A 19,737-nucleotide genomic window follows, 5' to 3' on the forward strand; every position below is an offset into this window, starting at 1 on the left:
TTAACATTTGGTGCAATAGTAAGCTAAAGTGCATTATGTATTTCATAGGATACACTATGAATACTAAAATGGTAAATTTTAGTGTTTGGTTTAGATGTGAGAAGAAAGATTCCAAGGCATGGACAGTTGTATGGAACTTTCTTTTTCTTCTTTTTTCCAATTTAGTGTTCAATTTATCTCCCCAATCACTTTCATTACAAGCCAACTTTTACAAGTAAAGCAACCGACACCACTCTCATCAAAGAATCTCTCTTCATGTCTTCCTATTTACTCTAGAACTTTGCAACATACCAAAACATAATTAAGGAACACATGACATAACACACATTTTTTATGGAACACAAATTTATTTTCCCTTTCAATTTAATATAAAAATCAAATAAGATTAAATTGATAATAAAATTTATAGTTTGTTTTTTAAACTCAATTTATGTATCATATCATAATAATTTTCAACCGGCTCAGATTCAATTTGTGCATCACATTCTGATTATTTCGTTGACATGTCAGCCGAAGGGACGAAAAAAGAGCTGACAGAATTTTTTTAATCTAAAATTATAGATTTAGTTTCATTTCATATTTTGTGCAAATTCGAAGAGGAAAACCTCTATTGATTAATCAAATTTACATTATTTTAACAAAGAGTTTGAGAAAAAAATAAAATTAAGCACCTAATTACAAAAAGTTATTCCATTCTATCCATTAAATTTATATATTAATAAAAAATGAGGTATTCTCTTATGTAGGTCCAAAGTGGACCACCTCCTAATTGTCTGGTTTGGTAAGGATAAGAACTGTCATGCTCTCATATCAATCTTCCTCACCTCTGGCCTTTACCTTAACCTTTCTTTACTAAATCAAATGAAATTTCCACATAAATTAGCCACCTTCCTTTGATCAATAATTCACAATCAAAAAAATATCTACCCATTTTTTCTGATCCAATTCCACTTTCAAAACAAATTTCAAGTATGGATCTTGATGAGTGGGAAATTCTTCCTCATCATGGTGGCTTTCTTGATTACCATGAAGATGATGATCATGGTGGCAAAAAGAAAAAAAGTTTTGCATCAACCAAACATGGATCAAATCAAAGAAGTATGTTCAATATGAACTACTTTGTTTGCCCTTCTTCACCTCCAAAAAATTCTAGACCAAGTCAGCAGCTTGTTCCAGTTCCATTTCAGTTGGAACCTGCTCAAGAATTGTGTTCTGATAAAAAGCCTATTGATATAAAGGTGGTAATACCATCTATGATCATACCAGAGATCAACGGCTCTGATCAAGTTGCAGCTTCTTCAAAAGAAGCTGAAGCTGATCAGGACCCGATTTCTCAAGTTTTCTTCAAGAAAATGAAGGAAAATAAATTTGTCGACATGAAATTGGACTCTCCTGAGTCCCCTACTAAAGGGTTTGTTCATCCTCCTTCTCCTCAAATCGATGCGGCCCAGTTTAAATTTGAAGATAAAGGTGAGGTTTTGGAGATTAATAAGACTAATTCTCCAAGAATTGAGGATCAAAAAGAGAAAATTTGGGAAGGGGATGATGATGATGGTTTGAACTTATGGAAATGGAGCTTGAATGGAATTGGAGCTATTTGCTCATTTGGAGTTGCTGCTGCCACTGTTTGTATAATCATTTTTGGTAGTCAGCAGAGGAACAATCAGCAGAAACATCAGAATCAGAAGTTCAGATTCCAGATTTACACTGATGACAAGGTTTGTAGCCTCTCACTCATTTCAGTAGTTTTTGCCTAATTTTGTTTCCATGATAAAGCTTGTTTCTACCGATGAGCTACAACTCAAATGGTATAAGCGCCAGATAGCTGATCGTGGAATTCAATTTGATCGAAGAGGAGCGAGCGCTTCTCGCAGGAATTGAATCCGCGATTTTATAGTTTGCTGCCAAGCGTTTATACCATTTGAGTTATAACTCGGTGCAAATGAATCATAATTGTGTGAATTTTGATGTTTTGATGATGTTTTGAGCTAATTAGTGTTTAATAATGTTGTAACAGAGGATTAAACAAGTGGTTCATCATGCAACAAGATTCAATGAAGCAATCACAGCAGTAAGAGGAGTTCCAATTGCTAGAGCTCATATAACTTATGGAGGTTACTACGAAGGCATTTGAACCAAAAGTTGAGGTCACCTGTTATGTTTGTGGTTAAGGATCTGATATTATATTAAGTGTCTTCTTCTTCAAAGTTTTGTACATAAAGTAAATATATGTAATTATATATGAGATGGATGTTTGTGTAATAGATTCTGATGAATATGTTTGTGTAGTGGATCCTGATGAATCTCTCTATGTATTGGAGATTCCTTATGAAGACGTTGATGTATTGTTAGCACTAACTAATATTTTGTATTTGTGGGTTTCGTCCAACCTTTTCTCTGTTTATCAAGCATTAGCTTAAATTGATGAGTTTAATGAATTTTAATCTGAATTAGTAATATAATTGAGTTGAATGCTGATCAGGGGACTAATTCTTGAACTTTTGATGAAAAAAAATTCATTTCTCGACTCTAATTTTGTGTTATCTAATATTTAAACTTATAAAATGTGTCATTTTTTCCATATAAAACAGGGGGAATATTAATCTAGTTGTTGGAACGTAATGTTGGAGGGCCGTTTCAATAAATTGATTCGAGTTGTTCCTTTTAAATATTAAATTGGCATGGAAATATGAAACGTAGCTTGTGGACGACAGTTTTGCTATAAATTTCTATTTGATACGTAGTTAAGAAGCATAATCCGTAACGACCATGGCCAATTTGACTTTGTTTATGTTTCAACTTATATTCATTAAAGTTAAAATAAGTTAATACAGTCGACCCTCTAATAGTTAATATTCTATAAATTAATAATTCTAATAATTAATAAAAAATTGAGAGAACCAACTTCGTTCCACGTCGAATAATTAATAATTCTATTCTTTAATAATTAATAAAATTTAAAATATATTTTACATGAATATTAATTATTAGAGAGATATTTTAAAAAAATGTATAACAATTGATGATTTATTTGAGCCAATACTAACCTTAATTCATAAAGTGAAAGTTAAAATACCATTAAATTATGACTTTCTTATTCTTTTGAGAAATTTTAAAAAAAGTTATTAGATAAACAAATTAAAGTAAGTAAAGTATCTCTAGTATAAAAAATATTAAAAATTATTTTACTTTATGAATACAACTTCTTAATAATTATTTTTTAGTTTGATATCAATTGATATTTCTTAAATTAAATATAAAATTATTTATTTTAAATTTAGTGATTGTAAAGTGTATTTAGTTAGTTTTTTTATAATATAATATTAATATTAGGTCTATTAATGTAGATGCTTTAAAATATCTTTTATAATTTTTTTTATATAAATTCAATAAATTAATAATTCTAATAATTAATAAATTTTTGATCCACCATGTGTATTAATTATCAGAACGTCGACTGTAACTATATCCTAAACCACTAAACTTTATTTGCTTCTTTTTCTCTCAAATTTTTCTTATCGTTCTTCCATTGAATTTGTTTAGTATTATGGTCCGGTTTTCCATCAGCAGTAAGCTCATTTTATTATGTTTATTCATAATTTATAATTTATCTTTTTTTTAAATTGTCTATTTTTTTCTGCCGTTTTTTTTTCATTTTTATGTAGGATTTGGTTTATTTTTTTATGGGTAGATTTTTTTTTTATGAATATTAACTCTCCAACTCTAATAATATTTATTTATACCAACAAACTATAACTCAAATAGTACAAATATTAAGATAACATTCTGCCAAGATCGTGGGTTTAATTTCTCTCACAAGCGCTACCCCTCTTCAATTATATAAAAAAAACTCAAAAAATCTAAACATATTGATCAAATAAATGTACTCTCTCTATACAATTTTGTGTTCTCACTTCTCCCTAAAAAGATCTCTTTTTCTTCATTTTTTGGAGGGTGGGAGAAGATGATTTTTCCGGTTAGCCGGAAAATCATCCTCTCTCCACCATATTACTAATTATTATAGATCTATTTTAATTTTTGATTTGGTTCTTGTTGATTTTTTTATTGAAATAAAGTTTAAGGTCTTCTATACCTTATTTGCTTAGATTTTCTTAGATCTCACAAGAAATTTTAGTGTTTTTTAAATTTTAATTTTAAAGTCTTGTAGATCTAAGAAATTAAAATAGTATGGATCTATCTTTTTAGAGTTTAAATGAAGATGAAGATCGAAAATTGGAAATAGTAGGTTTCAACGGATCAAGCGGATTGAATGGCAAATCGGAAAAGGAAAAATACCCTCTCAACGGAATCGTTCTGTTAAAGTTAAGAGATTTATGTCTAGAATTTTCTTGTATTTTTTGCTTGTATTTTTATTGTTGCCTATTATTTTATATTTTAATTTTTGAAAAATCATATATTTGTCCTTTGTTATATAACTTTCACTCTTTGTAAGTTGCATCATCATAATAGATTTTATTTTTGAAAAAAAAACATATAAAATAAATGTATTCGTGAAAATAAAAAAGTTGAAGACAATTGTTTTCTTTATTTGCTAATGAATTAATTGTTAAGCAATACATGAACTTTACTTTAATTTGCGATTACAATACGAACTTTGAAATTTTGGCAAGTTAGTACACCGATTAACACTACAACAACACGTGGTTGAAGATTACAATGTCCAAGTTAGTGTTTTTCGAGTTCGGTGTACTAATTTGTCAAAAAATAAAAATTGGTGTTGTAATTGCCAACTTTTAAAATTCGGGTTGTAATTACAAATCATGATAAAGTTCATGTAATAATTTGCAATTAAACCTTTGCTAAATAAAAATTATAAGTTTTGTATTGTTACGAATGCTAGGTAAATATTAATTATAAAATCTAAGAATCAATTTGCTCGACTACTTGATAAGACGACATATTCTATATTTGATTTATTATTGTTCAAATATTATATAAAATTTTTATATTAATAATATTATTACTTAAGTAAAAAAAATGTATACATATTACATAATAGGTTACTTTAAGGGTTGGAGAGTGATTATTCCACAGGTGTCATAAGCCAGTTGCTTGTTATGGAAACGGAAACAAAAGATCAACTTAGAAGAAATCCTAATAGCCTACCTAAATCCCCAGGATATTTTTTAAAATTAGGGTTATAGGGGAGTGAGATGACCCGTTGATGCATCCAAACAAAACAGATTAATGGAGTGATGACCCACTTGAGATGCTGAGTTTCTTCGTTAGATTCATGTAGATGAAAAATGAGCAGTGTACAGTGTTTACTTGGCAAAATTGTTGACATGAATTTGTGATGTGAATGCTCAATATGGAAGCTAATGCTCGTTGGCATGTCCATGCGGCTTACGTAAGGTTATATACATTTTGTTCAATTTGACCTAATTCTTTCAAAAAAAAAATACATTTTAAACGAAATTGGATGAAGATAAGAAAATATAGATTATTCCGCTATGGTTTTTAAGAACATATGTTTCTTATTTAAAAATTATACAACACAACCATTGTGTCCGAAAATGAATGATGTGATGTGAAAAAATTGGATTGGAATTCTCTCAAGTTCAAATGAACTTGAGGAGGTCATGTGAACGGTGTAGATTTATTTTGACTAAAATTGTACTTTTTTAATCTACACCGTTCATCTCAATCCGAAAAAATTATAATTAAAAAATTAAAAAATTAAAAATTTCTTTATCACAAATGCTACAAACATTGTTGTGGTCTTCTTATTTACATCCACCATCCCTAACTTTTTATAACACCATGTGGTACCAATATCAATTAAGTTGCACCTTAAAAAAAACAGCATGATATATAAGTGCTACATGAATAATAAAACAGAAAAATTAAATTTACAAAATCAATAAAATATTCAAAACCCTAAAACTAAAATGCACCACTCCAGCGGCAACTCTAGATACAATCCACCACTGCCAACACCGGCAGCCACTCATCAATCACCTGATTAACAAATCTTCATAGTTGATACAAGTGGATGAGAGAATAGAATAGCAGCAGAAGACTCCATTAACACCAAAACGATAAACCCAACTCTCCATTGCCAAAAACTCCTACCTTACATACTCATCGTCCACACTCAATTCACTATCATATGTCTGAAAACTTACAAAACTAAATTGAAAGGAAAATTGGGATTTCTCTCAGACAAATGCCTCGATTGTCGTCACGATTTAAAAGAATGGATTGATCGGACTCGTCATCTATGATTTTTATCATCACTGAGAATTCCCATTATTCCAAAACAATATAAAAAATTTGAATTAGTTAAAAATGGAGCCTCAGAATAGCAGTAAGTCAGCAAGACTCAAAAGAGTCATTCAGTCCCGAAAGATGGTTAATATTAATTACTGATCTCATCATCGACATCAACCCATTTCAAAACTAATCTAAAACTTAATGAAAATATTTGAATCCATATAGGAAAGGAAATTAATTTTCTTTTACTAATAAAAAAAAAAGAAAATATCCTTACCTAAAAACCGATTCAAATTTGTTATATGCCTCTGTCTGAACCAAACGTCGTCGTTTAAGCAACCTTCTGGTTATTCGGAGGCAATAAATTGAAGAGTTTTAAAATAGAATAATTAAAAAAAATGGATGTCCAAGGCTATTTGAAGGACAATCGCTGGTTGACAGTAATTGCCTACTCGAAAAACCTTGGTATTTGATTTAACAAATTTTTGATTTCTGCCTGTTAACTAAGCCGATTGTGAAATTGAATTAGAAACACATGGCTACTCTGAAGGCATAAAATAATTAATAAACGCAGCTAAATTAGTGTTATCAAATGAACCAACAGATAAATAAAGGTAGAGACCAACTATGAGAACCTGCACTGTGGAGAAGACGGAGTGGCGCTGCAGATTGCAGAAGAAGCTGTTGTTAGGGTTTTATTCAAAGATTTGGGGATTCTAGGGTTAGGGCTCAGAGGAAGCAATTGTTCAGTTTGACTATGCATTTTACTGAAATATCCTCATTCTATAGAGCTGGAGTCGATATTAGCCGGACGACTTTAGTTTACTTGGGCTTAAGCCCAGCCTTACTTAAGAAGGAAATGTCAAAGGACTATATTTGTCATTTGCCAGCAAAAGTTTAAAAAATAAATTAGAGGAATTTAAAAAAAAAATTATAAAATTTTTCCGATTTTGAAATTTAATTTTTACTCTCTTATGTACACTATAAAAGAAGTGTTCTTGGTTAATCTCAATTCTCAAACAATACTTTTTTTAAATCTTTTCTACTTCACTTGAGGAGAACAATTTTTTTATCGAGAAGTAAAATTCTAGTTTCAGAGTATAAACTAAAACGAGGGTATATATATGAGTACGCTTTAAATTCATAACCTCACTTAAATTAAAATAACGTCTTACCAATTCAATTGTGTCATAAAGATATTTATTTGTTATCACCTGTTAACTTCTAAAATATAATTCTTTTTACATTTTCTTCATGATAATATTTATTGTATTTTTTCCTCTTTCAATTTTTATAATTTAAAACATGTTTGTAATTTTGCTTTTTCATCTTTACTGATCGTCGTTTATCTCTCTCTCTATTTTTTTTCATCTCATTACTTTTATACTGTTCTTGTTTATAAAACAACAACAAGCTGATGTCATACTTTTTATTTTTCTTCAATTTTTTAGTATTTTTCTTATCTTATTCATTTATTGCCATTTTTCAAATAAATAAACTAAACTTATCCTCTAAAAAAAACTTCACCTTTTAACCTCAATTTGTTTGCACCTTCACGTTGCAAAACCACCAATTATACCTAAATTACGACCTTTCACTTTCAATTGCACCCTCAAGCATTAAGTTGACATCTTTTTACTTAAAAATATTCAAATCAATACTTTAAATTTTAACATATATTCAATAGTGATTAATGTTGTATTTAGAACAAAAATAAAACTATTCTTTCAAAAATTATAAAACTTAACAATATTTTTTATTTAATATAAATAAATATATTTATTTTATAAAAATTCATATCCGTAACCATGAGGCATCTACTCTACAAGATTAATTAACAAAATTCTGATATTTAAATGATTTTGCCGCCACTATCCGACTCGCAAAAAAATTATAATTAGTAATTTTTTTAAATTAAATAATTACTCTAAATATAAACTAATTTTTAATTTTTTTTAAATTCAAAATTAAAACTCCGCTCGTCTTTCTCGAGACAAATCCGGAAGTCATTTTCCTCAGCTGAGAAAGACGAATAGTCTTCCTAAAAGTTGAGGAAAGCTCTGAGGACCATTTAAAATATTTATTAATATAATTAATTAATTTATATTTAATAAAATATTATTATTATTTTTTGAAAATTTAAACAAGATAGTGTTTTAATTTAAATTATAACTATGAGGATCACTTAGAATATTTATTAAATTTTGAAGTATTGGAAAAAGATTGATTTGATGTTCACATGTGTAATTGGAATCAAAATGTGTGAATTTTAATATTTGAAGGTGCAATTGAAAATGAAATGTCATAATTTGAACATATTTGATGGTTTTTCTATGTGAGAATGCAAATGAAATTGGGACTAAAAATGGGGAGTTTTAAAGGGATAAGCCAATATATTAAGCATGTCATGTTTGAAAAATTTATGTTTCAGATATACATTTAAATAATACTATTGAATAGACATGATTCAAATAACATAATCATTTTATTGGATACATGTATACCTTAATCGTGTTTGTAGGACACAACAACGTCTATATATGTCATTATACATTTATTATAATTATTAGCATACAGTAATATATGTTTTTAGAGTGTTTATTTCATGGCTTAATAGCAAAAAAAACCCAAACTTTACGACTTGTTGTAATTATATCCAAACCTTTTTATTTTTGTAATAATATACATATTGCATTATTTTGTTACTACAATAATATCCAAATTGTACTTTTTATGTGAATTTTTTTGAATTTTTTGCCATTTTTTTGGGACATTTACTATATTATTATACATCAAAACATAATAATAGCCTAATATCTTAATTTAAAGCAACAAGTTTAGCCATCAATTTGACTATAATTGCTATAAAAAATGCAATTTGGATATTATTACAACAAGAAAATGCAATTTGAATATTATTGCAAAAATTAAAAGGTTTGGATATAATTGCAGCAAGTCGTAAAGGTTTGGTTTTTTTTTACCATTAGACCTTATTTCATATATTGGTTGTGTCATGTCATATTTACAACAAGCCAATGATCATTTGCGATTTTTTTTTTAATTATTACTTATTTTTTTAATTATTAAATTTTTCATATGGTCAACGCGTCATTGGTTTTTGCACGAATAATATAGTGTAACGCTTACATGCAGTAATTTTTCATGCTAGTTTTCATAAAAGAATTGTGTATATAACAATTGTCAAACCTTGCTGGTTCAACCAGAAAAATCAGGACAGAATGTTCTTAATAGTCGTCTTTTATCAAACCTTGTTAAAATTTCATTTGACCTGTATAAATACTCGTTTGGCCTTGGATAACCCAATAAGAATTTAATGGATTTGGTAAGATTTTACATTATTTGTCCTCGCCAGTTTAACAGCCGGGTCAGATTTAACAACCGTGTTATACAAAAAAAAAAACCTGTTAAAAGACTTGCACATGTGGTTAGCCAATAAAGGACATTTTAATTGTTGAATATTGAAATGTAACCAATGAGCTATAGCTCAAATGGTATAAGCGCTAGACAGCAAATTGCTAGGTCGTGGGTTTAATTTCTCACATAAGCGCTCCCCCTCCCCAATTATAAAAAAAAAATTGAAATATAATGAATAATTTGTGTCCATTCTAATAGTGACAGCTAAATTGAGAAAACGGCTGTCACTAAATTTTAAGATTTCATATCTGGCATAATCTCAATACAGATCATTTTTTATTGAGTCTTCAACTTTTTTTATCCTTAATTGGTATCCAATAATCGATTTCAATGATCATTAATTCATTATGGAGACGAGAAGAGTTCGTATAATTATAGTCAATAAAAATTGTGAACACTAGTTGTCCCCAATCTTCTTTTTCTTGATAAAATTTGGAGGAAAAAAAAGTTATTTCAGAATTTGAAATGAAAAACAAGATTGTGATTTTTATTTTAAGGAATGACCTAGAGGAATCAATTATAATCAAACTATTGTTTTGCTGATAAGCAGGCTGAGCAGAATTAGTCTAAAAATAATAAAATCAAAGCTCAATATTTTTGCCATGAGAGAAAATAACAGAGATATATACTCAGAAACAAATCACATTAATTGTACAAAAAATACAACAAAGAATCACATCAATTGTACAAATAAAGATCAAGAAAATCAAAAAGACCAATCAAAAGTCCCTAAGATCTTCCTTCTCTTCACAATTACATCTCTTGTATACATAAATAAAAAAATGCTCTATCAAAACAGAGCCAAACCCTTAAATCATCAGGACAAGAAATAGCATCCTAAAGGTCAAGAACTCAAAAGAATGTACCCACACTTAAATTTAAAAAAAAATCCAAATTAGAATAGAAGGCCGAAAAACAAAGCAGCAAAAGAAGCGAAGACGGCCGGTACGAACAAGGCGGCGTCGGACACAGGGGAAGGAGCCGGAGCTTCAACCTGAGCTGCCACATTTTGAACGGCCATAAGAACAACCATAACGGCCACAAATAGTCTCATCTTCATTGCCTCCATTGTTGAATTTTTTCTTGAAGATGAATTTCTCAAGAAAATTAATGGATGCAGAGATTAAATTTTCAATATGAGGGCAGAAGAAGATGATACAAATAAGATTGTGGAGAGGATCATTATATATAAGGGGATTAGAGGAGACAAAAGCGGGCAGGTTGCCCGAGATGACAGTTGATGAAAGCCACATGGCACATGGGGTTTTGCCTTTTTCTTTTTTTATTATTGGACAAAAACTGGTGGGCTGCCCCTGAGCTGCCCGTTTGTTAGGACAGGGTGTCGTGCTTGATATGTTGCCATACAGCTGTAACCAACGGTTTCTTGGCCTTTCTTTAGGTTTTCCAATTTCTTAACCACCCATTTTTTATTCTTCTAATTTTAACCCTACAAAATGGCTTGTTCTGTGGTTTCCAGGCCGGGATTTGAGGGGCAAATTTGAGATTTTGAGGATAATTTTTTGAAAATTCTTGTGTACAGCATCTGTTCCCAAAGATATTTTTCTTGTGAACAGTTTATTCCCAAAGGTAAGTTGAGAATTATTTGATGGAAATGTTCAATTTGTTAATTTACTCTCATTTATCGGCTTCTTCATTTTTAAATGCCTTAAATGCACCAAAAATCACCAATTTACGCGTGTTTTACATATTTAAAATAATTTTTTAGTTTTGGCAAAAAAATGCATGAACTTTCCGATTTTTGCAATTAAAACTCCAATACCGTTTTGAATGTAAAAAGGCACCATTTTTCAAAGAAAACGCAAACGTGATCTTAATTAAAAAATTGGAAAGCTCGTGTACTTTTTTTGCCAAAATTACAAATTTATGTTAAATATGCAAAGCATGCGAAAGTTTGTGGTTTTTAATGCATTTAATCCTTTTTAAATCATATACTTTCTCCGTCCCAATTGAATTCTCCACTTTGTCATTATCATATAGTTTTAAAAAAACTCAATTATTGTTATAACTTTTTATACAAAATTTTTTACTTTTTTTACTATATTCTTAGTTAAAGTAGTCTCCACTTTCAATTTATTTGTAGCTATCAATTAATATTAGCTTATTAGTGGATTTTAAATAGAGATAATATAGAAAATTTAAATTTAAAAAATGTTAGTTTTTAAAAATAAACAAGAGTTTTAGGACAACAAAATTGTAAAAGTTAATAACTCTGTTGGACGAAAGGAGTATTAAACTATAATTTGTATTTCAATTCTTATTAACATTTATTTTTAGTTACTTGTTTGACTCTATTGTTTACTCCTACACTATTTTCATCTGTTTTAATAACATCGCGCGTCAACTGAAATTGTACGTAAACATTTAAAATTATTTCATTGAATTGTATGGCAATACATAAAAAAAATAGATGCTTATATAAAATTTAGTTGGCATGTCAAATTATTAAAATTAATGAAAACGGTGCAAAAATAACGACAAAAGCAAATATATATATTCATAAACCTTTACAATCATTAGGTAGGAACATGTATTTATGAAAATTCATGAATTTTTAAAATTTACCATCCTTTAAAATTATTTATTTGAAATTCGTCACCTTTCAAAAATTATATATTATTTTAAAATTTTATTATTTTAAAATTAACCTTGTAAGTCTATATCTTCAATTCAAACAGTAACGTAATAGAAGATAGAAAAACAATTCTTCAATTTTTTTAGAAAGCGCAACTTTTTTTTTAATAATTGGGGAGTGGGGTTTATGAGAGGAATTGGATTCGTGACTTTAACAGTTTACCGTCCAACGCTTATACTATTTGAACTACAACTTATTGTTTAGAAAGAATCTAAACTTAAAGTTCATATGTTTGTCTGAATATTTACTTTATAACTATGAACTCTAACTGCCATAGAATAAAATAATGGACTGTAAATCTCATTATTCTATTATTTTAAGTTAAGTAATAAGCTTTGCTACTATTTTTAATTTAAATTATTTTTTATTGTATTTTGTTCATTTATTTATTGGGAGTTAATACATTTAAAATAATTTTTAAGGCAAAGTTTGAAATGATAATAAAGTTACATTTGTACAAAATTACAATTTATGTAACATATAGGCCCATTTACCAGAAAACAGTCATATAAAATGATGGTAGATCCATATTCAGCATCTAAGCATTCATTTAATGGAATTGGACAAAATTTATTCACGAGCAAAAATTTTATATTTAATATTCTTTTTTTTATAGTAGGCTAAACTTCAATACATGAAGTTGTTCGCTAGATTTTCACCTTGCTCAAACCTTTGAATTTATTAATGGGTAACTTTAGGTACTGATGCTTTAACCGGTATGATTCAAGATGAGGTAAACATGATTTGAATGACGTAACCCTAATTCAAGTGACGTAACTCGAATTCAAGTAACGTTGTTCAAATTGTGAATGACGTCGCCGCCGTTCGATTAAACTAACAGTATTAATATGGGAATCCTGAGATCCAAGCGAGATTAATGTCAATTCTACTCCTAAACTAAGATTCAATCCGGAGATTGGGATAAAAAGCCTGAGCTTTGGTTTTTGATTAATGATGTGTTGATGAAAAAATAATAATACAAAACTACTGACTATTTATAGGGAACAAACCCTAATAAAGAGACCTAATTCTAATGAGATTCTATCTCCTAATTAATGAAGAAAAAACTAAATAATAAAAAGGCTAAAATAAATATAGCTCCTGTTGTGCTGAAATCCCCTATGAGCCCATTCAGCTTTTCTCACTCAGTTCTGGGGTCAGTCACTTTCTTTCCAGATCTCTGGGCCGGTGCAAACAATGCCCCCAACAAGCTTAGAGTCTCAGCTCTGGGCTTGTTATTTTCGGCCTAGAGCCTCATATGGGCTTCGCTCCATGTCATAAGGCTCATGCGGTAATATTTTCTTGACTTTTGACATTCAGTAACCGCTTTTCCCGGATATAAAATAGTCAATTTTTCCCTTTTTAGATTTACCTGAATCTTTGACTCCGAAATTCTCTCAAAACTATTGACCACTTGCCGATTTTCCAGATTCAAATCGCCTATCCTTCAACACGAATCACCACATCATCATGTCTCAACAAGAACAAGCTGCTCTCGAAGCATCAAACAAGATCGCCGAAGTCTGCTCAGCTGCCCCGTCAACTTCCTTTGAGGTAATTTCAGAACTAGATGATAACCGATTCTCCGTTGGTCCGATTCTCACCACTCCTTCAGAACTCTGTGAAACCGCAGTCCCATTCCCAGATCATGCTCCTCCTCGCTTCTCCGAACTCCACTATTCTTCCGTATGGACCGGTGAAACTTTCCGAAACTGGCCAAGTACCAATGCCGATTACAAAAGTTGGATTTTAAGACTTCACGGTTATTATGGCGATGTCTGGAAGGCTATCGGCCTGTACGATCTAATTGGGATAAGCCAAAATACCTTTCCCATCGCCAAACATTACTGCTTTGGGGCTTCCCTTTTCTGGTCAGACACCACCAACACCTTCTGTTTCAGACAGGGACCGATGTCTATCACCCTTTTAGACTTAGCCTGTATGTTCAATATCAACATAACTGGTATAAGGGTATCGCCTCTTAACTGCCAAACACTTCCAAACTTACACCTCCGTCCCGAAAAGTCGGCAAAAAGCTTCAAAAATTTCTTATCAGCGAACATCGGTCAAAATCACCTCCCTCCAACTGCTGACGAACATGTTTCTTTTCTAGCCTATTTCCTCGCCAAATTCATAATATGCCCAGCTTCCTTCCGAGTCACCCACGAGTGTCTTCGAATCGTCGTTGCCCTCGCAGAAGGCCATCCATTGAACATGGGCGAATTCATACTTGGACACCTCTACCGATGCATGCATACCATGGTAAAAAATGGCAAAGTCAAGGCACACCGATGTTCCAGTGGGCCGATGTGGATGATCCAAGCATGGCTGTTTATGTACTTCCCAGATATCGTCACACTTCCAGAACGATCGTCAGACATTTGTTTTGGATACACCATTTTTCAAGGGGTCGCCACCTTACCTCATCTTAAAGATGTCATCGCCTACTTTTTGGACACACGTGAATCGCCCAACACCTGGTGCCCGATACTTAGCTGGCGATTCCCACCCAAATGGCTTACCTACGGTTGGGAAATAACTGACGACAATGACATTGATGAAGACATTTACTCCCAATGGTGGGGAAACTGGTGCAACGCCCTAACAAGCCGCAACCTGATGATCGGCAATAACTTCAAGCACAGCGGGTCCGAAGCTTATTGTCCGAACTACCTGTCAAGGCAATTCGGCTATACCCAGGCGATTCCATGCCCGTTCTTAATAGACAGAAACGAACAAGGGCTTACTCGCTCGGCCTTACCAACTCCCAGATATGTTGGATACCTCGGCCAATTGCACGAAGCCTACTTACCTTCTCCAGATGAACTACCCATTCCTGACGGGAACCCTTCTTCAACAAATGAGTTCGAGGAGTGGTGGGAGATAGTAATCGGGATCAACTTTGGATTATCGGCAGACGAAATACTTAAACTGAATATTTTTCAACTTCCTGAAACGAAGCGAAAACGTACTCACGCCGATGTTTTTCTTTTACAGGTGCCGCAGCAGAAGAAGAGGAAAGGTAATTACGAGCATCACCTTAAAATCATTAAATTTGAGCGCTTTTACAAATTCAAGTATGACCCCACAAATCGCCCTCTTTTAAGCTTAAAAATGGAAAACCATAGAAGAGAAGCATGTCGAAAATATGTCCTTAAATGGCGGAAAGTGTGGGAGAAAAAATATCTGCATCGCCCTTACCCAATTTTCCAAAAACATATTCGCCCATCTTTTCTTTATAAAGCACCCTTAGTACCAAATTCTGAAATTATGTTAGCGAATAAATGGCTGAAGTCTCGTCCTAACAAGGTGACATTTACTGGTTATTTTGTGCCAGGTGATTGCAAAGATATCGCCGCCCTCGTTAATGAACTGAAAGTGCCTGCTGGTAAATAACGAATCCTCTTATATATTTTTATAACTCCACAAAATTCGTCTAACTTCTTTTCTTTTCAGAGGTAGAAGCCGAGATTGAAGGAGCGATTCCTTCTGAAGACGAAGAAGACGAACAACCTCTGAAGAGGAAAAGAACTGGGAAATCGCCAGCAGTACTGCAGACTGGTAGGAAACCGAAGCCACAACCAAAAAAGGCGAAATCGGCTGTCGTTCCGCCGATTATTATACCAGAGGCGAGTCCCCTGAAACCACAAGAGAAAGAACCCTCAAAGAAAAGTAGCAGCAGCAGGATATCAATAAGGATGAGTGGGGGTTCGGTGGATCGCCCAGCCGTGGCTGAATCGCCTGCTTCGGTGACTGCTGCTGCGACAGTTTCGGTTCCTGGCCCTTCAAGTCTGAAGCCAAACATCTCTCGCACCGAAGCTTTAAAGGTACATCCCTGATAATCTTTATTTATCGCTCATGACCCCTAAATCTAACGCGTACCTTTCTTGCAGACTAAACTCCTCGCCTTTGACTCCGATATTGAAAGTGACGAGGAGGGCTCCACTGAAAGCTCTTCCAACTCTGAGCCAGAAGCTGGTGACTCGGCAAATAACGTGGATCTCCACCTGAACAACATGGCGGCGATGAAAACCAAAGGAATCCAAGTGCTGGGCGATCCTGACGAGGCTGAATCCATGAAAACATCGCTGGAAGCCCTCCTTGCCGTGAAGGATGTGAGCAAGGTCACTGAATCGGCCAGGACGACAATCGCCAGGGTGGTGAAGGAGCTACCGAATTTGACGAAGCTTTATAAAGAAGCCGCCCCTGCCCGAGCTTCATATGAGAAATTGCTGGAGACCAAACGCAAACTTGATGATGAGTTTGGCTCTCTGAGGTCGAATGCTAAGAAAACGTCTGACAAACTCGCCCCTCACACCACAAAAATGGATGAACTAAGATCCAAAATTGAGGAACTGCAGGCGGAGCTTAAAGCCGAGGAAGAAATCGCCGCGCCCCTGGAGCAACAGCTGGATGAATTTATTTCCCAGGGGACGGACCTGAAGGATCGCCGAAACCAGCTGAAGAAAACACTCGCCAGTGCTGAAAAGCGTTATTCTGAGGCGGTGAAGAATTTATCTGACATCCGAAGTGTGATGGGCGATCTCTTCAGTCATTTCGGCTGATTTCTTTTTAGCATCCAATAGTCTGAACATTTTAGATCTGTAATTTTTTAAGTACAATGTTATTGATGTTATATTTTGCTTGCACTTTCAAACGTGTCGTTTCTTTTAATGAAAAAATATCGCGCTAATCGGCTAGTGTTCCGATTCAAACCCACATAGGTGCCGGTGCCAGTTGGAAAAATCGGCTGGTGTTCCGAAATTCTTATATATATAATGTAAATATAAATTACAAGGTTCCAACACCGAAGTTTGGTAAACATAAATAATTTAAATCGGCTCTGTTTCCGATTATCAATACCGTACCGTCAACCCATCGGTCAAGAGTTCGATTTCGTGAAAGTTACCCTTTTACTTCTCGAAGATACGTCTGTCAACTCCTTCCCAGCAGCTCGGGACGTATTTCTTCAAATACTGTGCGTTAATGGATCGGTCATGAACTCGACCATCTATGTCAGCGAGTATATATGCACCGTTACCCAATATTCGAACAACTTTGTATGGTCCTTCCCAGTTCGGAGACCATTTTCCTAGTCCTTCCTTTTTTGCTCCAATGGGCAAAACGACTTTCCACACGAGCTGGCCAAGTAGAAAACTCTTACTTTTGACCCGTTTGTTATAAATTCGCTCTACTCTTTTCTTCTGAGCTTCTAAGTGATCGAGTGCCAGTAATCGTTCTTCATCTAAGTCTAGAGCTTCGAGAACCATTTTGTCGTGATAATCGGCTTTTGTCAAAACGTGCTGCATCTTTCGCCTCGTAGATGCTACCGTTAACTCCATTGGTAACATGGCGTCATATCCATACACGAGTTTGAAAGGTGTTGTGCCCGTAGCCGATTTCTGGCTCGTGCGATTTGCCCAAACGGCTTCTGTCAACAACTGATGCCACTGTTTCGGGTTGTCTTCAATCATCTTCTGAATAATACCCTTTATCGCCTTGTTGGTTGCTTCAGCTTGGCCATTCGCCTGCGCGTAATACGGGGTCGAACGTATCAATTTGAAGCCCATCTCTTTTGCATAATCGGTTATTTCCCCTCCGGTGAACATAGTTCCTTGGTCTGTGGTAATAGTTTCTGGTAGACCATGTCTTAGGATAATATACTCTTTGAAGAACTTTATGACCGATTCTTGACTTGGTGATTTCAATAGGATGGCTTCAACCCATTTGGAATAGTAATCGGTTGCGACAATCACAAACGTGTGTCCTTTTGACGACGATGGGTATATTTTGCCGATTAAATCCACAGCCCATCCTCGGAACGGCCAAGGCTTTACTATCGAATGTAGCGTTTCAGCAGGAACGTGCTGTATGGGACCGCACTTTTGGCATGCCTCGCACCCTTGGGAGTATCGGATACAATCTTGCTCCATTTTGGGCCAATAGAACCCGTATTTATGGATCAGCCATCTCATTCGTGGACCAGCTTGATGCGCACCGGCGATGCCTTCGTGTACCTCGGCCATGACCAACATCGCTTCTTTTGGGCCGACGCATCTAAACAACAACCCGTCACTCCCCTTTTTGTATAACTCGTCGGCCAGGATTACATAATTGAGGGCCAAAGTTCGCAATCTTCTGTTGGACATATCTGGCGATATAAGCCAATTAATTATCTCTTTCCTCCAATCTGTGAAAAAGTCCAACTGGTACACGGAATGGGTCGCCTCGTATATCGCATCGTCTTTTGTTACCAAGTTTGGTGTATCTCGTCGGATCGCTTCATACTCATGGCAAGGCTTATAACCGCTACCGTGTTGGGCGAGATCATTCGCCTCCATATTGTCGCTTCTCTCTGTGTATTCTAACCATGTATCCGAGAAACCACCAATAAGATGCTTAGCTTTGTTGCAATATCTGATTAATAGTTATGACTCGCACTTGTATTCTCCAGCGACCTGTTTTATCACCAACAGTGAATCGCCCCAGACTTGGATCGATTTTGCCCCCAGCTCCATTAAGATCTCCAAACCTAAAATGAGAGCCTCATATTCGGCTTGGTTGTTGGTACACTTGAATGCTAAGGAACAAGACATTGTGAACCGTGCCCCCGAGGGCGAGATGATGACGATTCCTGCCCCGACACCTTTTTTCTGTTCTTGATCCGTCGAACCATAATTTCCAAGGATGCAGTTCCATGCAGCCGATTTCCTCTTTTATGTTGACTCCTGGGTGATCTGAGAGAAAATCGGCAAGGACCTGTCCTTTAACTGCTTTCTGAGGCACATAAACGAGCGTGAATTCTGACATTGCCACTGCCCACTTTCCCATCCGATTCCTGAGATACGGCCGGGAGAGAATGTATTTTATGATGTCCGTTTTTGCTAGGACATAAACCACTACTGGCAACATGTAATATCTCAACTTACAGCAAGTGAAATATAAGCAAAGGCACAGTTTTTCGATGTCCGTGTATCGTGTTTCAGTATCGGTCAAGGCTCTACTGAGATAGTAGACCGATCTTTCAACGCCTTGGTCTTCCTGTGCAAGCATACATCCCAAAGATTGGGAAGCTGCTGATATATACAGTAACAAAGGCTGATTCGGCTTTGGCGGCATCATAATCGGCGGCTTCACTAAGTATGCTTTCAGCTCGTCAAACACTTGTTGTTGTTTAGGGGTCCATACAAACTGGTCATTATCATTTCCCTTCAACAATACGCTCCAACTGCGTAATCGGCCTGCTGTGTTTGAAATAAAGCGCCTCAGGAAGTTTATTTGTCCGATCAACCGCTGTAGCTGTTTCTTGGTTTTTGGTGGTTCAGCATTGATTATCGCTTTCGCTTTATTCTTATCTACCTCTACCCCCCGCTGGTGAACCAAGAAACCCAAGAAATTCCCTGCCGATACCC

The 19,737-nt window shown here is 34.1% G+C and overlaps 2 protein-coding genes and 4 non-coding genes across 6 annotated transcripts; 1 reads left to right on the forward strand and 5 right to left on the reverse strand.

The window, feature by feature from the left end:
* Window positions 1-810: 810 nt before the first annotated feature.
* Window positions 811-2,389, forward strand: LOC126664889 (uncharacterized). The gene is made up of 2 exons (XM_050357504.2): window positions 811-1,718; window positions 2,018-2,389. The coding sequence occupies exons 1-2, from the start codon at window positions 972-974 to the stop codon at window positions 2,132-2,134; spliced, it is 864 nt and encodes a 287-aa protein (XP_050213461.1). The 5' UTR covers window positions 811-971; the 3' UTR covers window positions 2,135-2,389.
* Window positions 2,390-6,177: 3,788 nt separating this feature from the next.
* Window positions 6,178-6,266, reverse strand: LOC126666426 (small nucleolar RNA SNOR75). The gene has a single exon (XR_007637927.1). It is a non-coding gene; the product is annotated as a small nucleolar RNA SNOR75 (small nucleolar RNA).
* Window positions 6,267-6,315: 49 nt separating this feature from the next.
* Window positions 6,316-6,408, reverse strand: LOC126666433 (small nucleolar RNA SNORD96 family). Its single transcript, XR_007637933.1, has one exon. It is a non-coding gene; the product is annotated as a small nucleolar RNA SNORD96 family (small nucleolar RNA).
* Window positions 6,409-6,442: 34 nt separating this feature from the next.
* Window positions 6,443-6,599, reverse strand: LOC126666425 (small nucleolar RNA snoR138). The gene has a single exon (XR_007637926.1). It is a non-coding gene; the product is annotated as a small nucleolar RNA snoR138 (small nucleolar RNA).
* A 38-nt stretch (window positions 6,600-6,637) lies between these two features.
* On the reverse strand, window positions 6,638-6,751 carry LOC126666414 (small nucleolar RNA U19). The gene has a single exon (XR_007637915.1). It is a non-coding gene; the product is annotated as a small nucleolar RNA U19 (small nucleolar RNA).
* Window positions 6,752-10,298: 3,547 nt separating this feature from the next.
* LOC126669373 (arabinogalactan protein 12-like) lies at window positions 10,299-10,834 on the reverse strand. The gene has a single exon (XM_050362832.2). It carries the CDS (start codon window positions 10,739-10,741, stop codon window positions 10,568-10,570), a length of 174 nt encoding a protein of 57 aa, XP_050218789.1. The 5' UTR covers window positions 10,742-10,834; the 3' UTR covers window positions 10,299-10,567.
* Window positions 10,835-19,737: the final 8,903 nt, after the last annotated feature.

The sequence above is a fragment of the Mercurialis annua genome, linkage group LG1-X (assembly GCF_937616625.2).
Source record: "Mercurialis annua linkage group LG1-X, ddMerAnnu1.2, whole genome shotgun sequence".
NCBI lineage: Eukaryota > Viridiplantae > Streptophyta > Magnoliopsida > Malpighiales > Euphorbiaceae > Mercurialis > Mercurialis annua.